The sequence below is a fragment of the Dermacentor variabilis genome, chromosome 2 (assembly GCF_050947875.1).
Source record: "Dermacentor variabilis isolate Ectoservices chromosome 2, ASM5094787v1, whole genome shotgun sequence".
NCBI classification, from domain to species: domain Eukaryota; kingdom Metazoa; phylum Arthropoda; class Arachnida; order Ixodida; family Ixodidae; genus Dermacentor; species Dermacentor variabilis.
This window is the reverse complement of record NC_134569.1, coordinates 29275136-29281854: the sequence shown is the minus strand read 5'-3', so window position 1 is coordinate 29281854 and position 6719 is coordinate 29275136. Positions and strand designations below refer to the sequence as shown.

The 6719-nt window shown below is 41.6% G+C and overlaps 1 protein-coding gene across 1 annotated transcript; it reads left to right on the top strand.

Annotated features, from left to right (window-relative positions):
• The first annotated feature begins 177 nt into the window (after positions 1-177).
• LOC142571581 (cyclin-dependent kinases regulatory subunit-like) lies at positions 178-5545 on the top strand. Its single transcript, XM_075680052.1, has 3 exons — positions 178-388; positions 676-803; positions 4967-5545. The coding sequence occupies exons 1-3, from the start codon at positions 330-332 to the stop codon at positions 5044-5046; spliced, it is 267 nt and encodes an 88-aa protein (XP_075536167.1). The 5' UTR covers positions 178-329; the 3' UTR covers positions 5047-5545.
• Positions 5546-6719: the final 1174 nt, after the last annotated feature.

Genomic DNA, 6719 nt, shown 5'->3' with positions numbered 1-6719 from the left:
GAAAGGGGGGGAGGGGATCCAGACAGTGCGTTCGCAACAGTTCGGCAGTTGCTTAATCATAGAGTTTCCTACAAAACTCTATGGCTAAAATACGCTTACCTCCATGCCCTTAATACCGCTTACTACAGAGGTGAAGAAAGTAAAGTGATGGCATGACGTCACGTTCGTCGCACTCACGAGGTCACGCGGGCCTTGCGAGCCAATCGAAGCAGCTGTGGGATATTCAAAAGTTCGGTACACTCACCGCAGCTGTTGACGCTTGCTTGGCACTCTCAATTTTCCTGCTTTTGTTCTTCGGGTATTACTACGTTAAATAATTGCTGCTCACAATGGCACACAAGAACATATACTACTCGGACAAGTATTATGACGAAAAGTTTGAATACAGGTAAGCAAATGACAGCTTTGAGAGCTTTCGAACGCCGGCAGCTAGGAGCTGACATGGCGGACCTGTGTTCCGCCGCTGTTTTACGCGCCAGTTTTCGTGTCATGCGGTCCTCTAGTAGCACTGAAGGATTCTTCGCCAGTTTTAATTATGTCGTCATGATTTATGTGTCGCCTGACCCTTTTAGGGCACCCGGCACATCCAGAGGCGGTGCTAGTGCTCACGGCAGCAGACAGCGGCAGTCTTTCGCCACCAGCACTGACGACAGCCACGATTAACTTCTCTTGCAGACATGTAGTCCTGCCAAAAGAGATTGCCAAGCTTGTCCCCAAGTCACATCTGATGACCGAAAGTGAATGGAGAGGAATTGGCGTACAGCAGAGTCAAGGATGGGTACACTACATGGTCCACGAACCCGGTGAGTTCTCCGTGCGCAATCTGCACAATGACTCACGGTCTCAAGATCATGGCTATGTACTATCATTCGCATTCTCATAGAGATGGTGGCAGAGTTTGCTGTTTTAATTCTTTTTCTGGCGTAGTTGTCCGAGATGCGCTAGCCAATCTTCTTCAGAGGCAGTCATCGCTGAACAGCATCGAGGTCCTTGGCCCGCTAGCTAGGTTATCACCGACATCGTCACTATACCGCACTTTACCTGTTCTCGTGCATGGTGCAGTGTGTTTTCTTTAATGTATACGTATGTAAAGTAAGATAGCAGCGCTTTGAAGGAATAAGCGTAAATGACAGCACACACACGCCCCATCTCTTGCCTTTTCAGAGTTTATTATAACTAATGACCTAACCCAATTCCGTCTCCGAATGCACGCGACGAGATTATTTTTCTGCCAGCACTCTGGATTAGTTTTTTGCTAGCTCAGAGTCATTGATCCAAAATGTAGCTGTCATTCCTGGTATCATCCCTGGTATCAGTGATCACGATTGCGTTGTTGCCACGCCTAGTGCCGCTTCAGTTAGACCAGCCCATAAATACCATAGAAAGGTTTTTCTACGACCGAGGGCATTACATGTCTTTATCACGAGAGCTTTCAAATTTCTTCCCTATTTTTTATGAGGTCAGCCAGTCAGCGGACGTAGATGAAGCTTGGATTCTTTTTAGAGATAAAGTAAAGGCTTTAATTGATAAATACGTATCTTCCAAACTTTTGACAACTAGGCGCCGGAAAGATAAACCTTGGGTAGATAAGAAAATTCGCTCGCTAATTAACAAAAAACGCCGCCTGTATGCTTCGTATTTGAAGACTTGCAATCAATCTGTTTTCTATGAAATGCGTCACATGAACTATAAAATTAAGCTAGAAATAAAGGTAAATAAACAAACTTATATTATATTTCATCGCTTGATGCAAAGTTGAGGGATAATCCCAAAGAATTTTGGAAATTTGTTAAAATAAATGGTAAAGTGGGCACCACTGTCCCTAGTTTATCAGTTGGCGAGAAAACAGTGCTTGATTATGAGAAGGCTTGCTGTCTGAATTCCTATTTTAAAAGTGTTTTTTCTGAGACGTACACTGGTGAACTGCCTGAAATACAAGAAATAGTCTACGAGAATATGGGGAGGGGGGGGGGGCTATGGTTACTGTCACATATAACAGTGTTCTCAAGCTTAATTCCAATCTGAAGAACAAATTGGCTGGCGGTCCTGATGGCATTCTGTCGCAGGTATTAAAATCCTGCTCTCAAGAAATTGCGCATTTTTTAGTAGCTCTGTTTAATAAATCATTAAATACCATTTCATTACCTGCAGAATGGAAGGTAGCCCACGTCGTTCCTATTCATAAAAACAGTCCCAAAAGTGTACTAGAAAACTACAGGCCTATTTCTCTAACGTGTGTGTCGCAAAACAATAGATCACATTATATACAGTGCTGTGATGAAACATCTTCAAAGCAATAATTTCTTTTCGAATTTTCAACATGGATTCAGGCCTGGCTTGTCATATACGACTCAACTGGTAGAGTTCTTCCATGATCTCTTTTACTCTTTTGACCTTGGCTTTCAGGTAGACTGCATATTTTTGGATTTCCAGAAAGCTTTTGACACCGTTTCTCATGCATTGCTTTTACATAAATCATCTTGTCTCGGTATACACCCTGCAATAGTACATTGGATTGGAAATTACCTGTCTGGACGAACACAGCATGTTTTAATAAACGGCACTAAATCAACACCTGTCACCGTAACCTCTGGCGTGCCCCAAGGGTCTGTTTTGGGGCCTTTGTTATTGTTAGTCTTCATAAATGACATTGTCCACAATCTAGAATGCAAAGTGAGGTTATATGCTGATGATTGTGCCATATACAGGAATGTAGAAAATGATTGTGATGTTAGTAGTTTGCAGAATGATCTAAACAAAATTCATGCTTGGTGTATTAAGTGGGGCATGTCTTTGAACAGTGAAATGCCAACTTGTGTCATTCACCCATAAACGCTTTCCTGTGAGATCAGTGTATAATTTGGACGGACTACTTCTTGAGAAGGTCCAACACTACAAATACCTCGGGGTCTATTTCTCAGAAAATTTAACATGGAACGGACATATTGAATATTTAACCTTAATCTCATCGTGTATGCTAAACCTTGTTAGACATAATATTTATAAAGCCCCCCAGAAAGTAAAAGAACTGCTTTACATAACAAATGTTCGCCCTGTACTTGAATACGCTTGCCAAGTATGGGACCCTCAAAGCTCTAACCTTATAGAAAAGCTTGAACGCATCCAAAACCACGCTGCCAGATTTGTTTCTGGTAATTATAACTACCGTAGCAGTATTACATCAGTTAAAGAGGACTTTGGTTGGAAAACACTAGCACACCGCCGATTAACTGCAAAATTAGAACTTTCTTTCCAAATCTACTCTGATCTCACAGGAATAAATAAGAACTTGTACATTTTCCCTCCCCACTTCATCTCTAAACGATGTGATCACGAGCTGAAAGTTCTTTAAATGCACTGTCGTACTGATGTCTACCGTAATTTATATTTTCCGCATGCTTCCGCACACTGGAATAGGCTTCCCAAGAGCATTGGTGAATGTAAAACGTGTTCAGAGTTTTCTGTCTTTATTGTCACGCAGTCTGCCATAGTATAATATCATCCCATTTTCTTTATATCATTTGGCTGGCATTGCGCTTCATGCGATAGTGTACCCTTTCCATTTCTGTGTTGCAATTTTGCACCGCAGTTCACCGAAGACCGTTTTGCCGTCGAGATGACTCATCGATGTTACATATTTTGTTACTTTTACCACCTGTGCTTAGCTGTGTTAAGTTTTCGCCACATGTTCATTTTACTTCAATTTGTCGCCCCCCCCCCTCTGCAATAATGCCCTTGTGAACTGCTATATATATATATATATATATATATATATATATATATATATATATATATATATATATTGTGCTCATTGTACTTTTCTGTATTGTATATGCAACGCTCAGTGCAAATATGGCATACAATGAAGGCGTGCCATTTGGCAGCCTATAGTTCTTAATGCTAGTGCAGTTGGAAGTTATGCATGGTGCCTGCACCATCTTCCACGTGACTAACAGAGGCTGTTGGCAAACTCGTTAATCATGCCCCATGTTAAAGAACATGCTTGTGGATGAGAAAAAATATTCCTGAACCACAAATCAGCATTTCATGAATTCATGACAACTGCAGTAAACAATTAAACGAAAGTGGCATTTATATTCAGGTAATTGTATGTTGACTGTCACTTCACCCCCCTTTTTTTAAAATTCACCAAACATACCGCACACCCATGTAGAAATGCTATGTGTACAGTACAGGAAGCATGAAATCATCGTTCGAAAAAAGTTTTATGCCTATATTCTCAAAATAAGTGAACATTCTATGGGACGTTGTGGTCTCTTGCTGTCAGCCACAAACCCAGGTTAACATTTTAGAACCGTTAATCAACGTTCCCTGCTTTGAAGCTGAACCCATACCACAAACCTTTTAAGTCGACACTCTAGCTTGGTCCTTTTGATTTCACCTGCAGCATTTTTTGAAAGCAGGTTACGTGGTGCCATATTCTTAATCAGTTTTGTATGATGTGGCATTGTGTGTGAAATCTCATTGGAGCTATGAGCATTGTGTCTAGCCAATCAGCATTCATTGATGCTGATCGACCTAGAATACAGCCCATGTGCCATTGTGGACAAAGGTGCAGAGGCTATGTGACATACGGTTGTTTAACTGCACTGTAACAGGACGTCAGGACTTTGGTTGCTGATTAAGTGGTAAAAGTGTTTTTTAAGTTGTATGGAATTTCTTAACCATATGAGACAGTTGAGGCATTTTTGTCGTTACAAGATTCCCGACATGTTAACCAGCAATGTCATCTTGATACCCTGATGTGGCCAAAGAACCTGTGGAGGCTGCAGAGCATTTTGTTCTGCAAACTTGCTCACTTACTTTATTGTTTTACTTCTAGGATGTTTAGAATGTGTGAATGTTTAAACATGATTGCATCCGTGGACAGACGCATTCTAGGGCCATAGGATGTTAAAAATCTGGAACCTTCATCTGACAGTGTTTTCCCTTCCCATTTCTGCAGAGCCACACATCCTGCTGTTCAGGAGGCCAATCCAGGACAGTGCTCCAACCCAGGTGGAGCAGATCAAGAGTGACATGTGATTAGATGTTGTCAAGCATGGTGTCCTGGTGCTATGCAGCGGTTGCCACCATTGCCCTCTCTGTATATACTGTACAAATCCAAAGTGGATGAAAAGAGGTCTGCGGCAGCTTGTTGACCGGAACAGGCAGTGACGGAGCACCTTTCCACCCTGAAAGCTGCCTTCTGAACACTTGTGTTTCTTCTTCTTCTTTTTTTTTTTTTTTTTCATCTCGGCACCGTGTGCCATCTCCACAAGTCTTTCACTGCCTATGGACACTTGGCTTCCAGTGTGTTTTGTCAGGCCGTTGAAGGATGTTTCTTTTTCTTTCCTTCCTTCCTTCTCACATCTTGACCTTCTCATGTTCCTACATGTCACTCTTTGCTGCACTCTGCAATGTAGTCTTGTAGCATTTTTTTTTCTTACCCCCTCCGCCTACGTCGCTATCTTCTTTTCCTTACTGCAGGCTACAGTGCTGTATGGATGAGTGAGTGAATAAATCTATTTTATTGGTTGTCCAACTTGATTGTGGATTTAGTATACGAACAAAATGCACTTTCCTACCTGTCACAGCTGTAGTAGAAATAAATATACTTCAAGAAGGTGGCAAAGACCTAATTGATAGAGTGGATATTTTGACATGTTGAAGCAGTTGCCGATCTACTGTATTGTGTGTGAATATGCTAAGGCCTTGGCCAGTGTGTACTCATACCTGCCAACTCCCCAGAATCTTTTGCAAAATTTATTAACTTGCACTGGTTCTATGATTTTACTGATGTTGCATCAACTTTCAGAAAACTAGTTCTAATGGTGGAAAGTTGTTGAAAGATAAGAGGCGGTGCAAGAGTGGAAAAGATGTGTGCAAAAAAGAAATTCTGATAGAGGGGCTTTATTATCATGGTGTCTGAGTCGCCTCTTGTACCAGCTGAAAATACCATATACGAGAGGGCTACCTTTTTCGAGCAAGTCTATTCAGACGAAGTTTCTAAAGCAGGTGACATCGGAAGCTGCAGAGACTCTAATAATCCACTGATCTGCAAAACGATGTCGGTCTTTGCTGATCCAGGTATGCTGCCACTTGTGTGCCAAGCCTAAAGTTAAATCATTGTTAATAAAGTGTATCTGTCCAGCAAAAAGGTGCGAGCCCATAGCAAACTTAGATGTGGGCTGCCCCTCTACCCGCTCTCTAGTCATGTTTGCGGGATTTTTATGAATTCTAAAGCTTAAAAGTTGGCAGATATGCATATGTGTAAGAACTGTTAACAACGTGCCATTTTGTCTTACTTATCACCATCAGCCTATATTATGTCTACTGCAGAGCGAACGCCTCTCCCAGCACTCTGACTGCCTCTGTCTTCTATCTGATGACTGCAGCTTGTGCCTACAAATATTGTAATATTTGCTTTTGTCATGTGAGTATGCATCTGCTTCTCATTGTTACATATTAAATGTGACAGCACATCCAAAAAGCTTCAAATGTATGTTTTTGCACATGTTCAGGTGTTTAAAAGTTATATGCCAAAATAATTTTGCAACTTAAAGATTGTGTATCTAAGCGGTAATTGTTTTTCCTGTTTTGAATGTGTTGAGACCCTTAGTCCGCCCATAAGCCACTCTCTTTTCAAACTTGGCCCGACGGGGTGCGGCAGTGTAAAGTTGAGTTTTCAGGCCACTGTGTCGGAGTGCTTCCTTGAT

Coding starts and splice junctions, on each gene's coding strand:
- LOC142571581 (XM_075680052.1), top strand. CDS start 330: ATGGCACACAAGAACATATACTACTCGGACAAGTATTATGACGAAAAG. Junction 389..675: donor GACGAAAAGTTTGAATACAG/GTAAGCAAATGA, acceptor CTTCTCTTGCAG/ACATGTAGTCCTGCCAAAAG. Junction 804..4,966: donor CTACATGGTCCACGAACCCG/GTGAGTTCTCCG, acceptor CCATTTCTGCAG/AGCCACACATCCTGCTGTTC.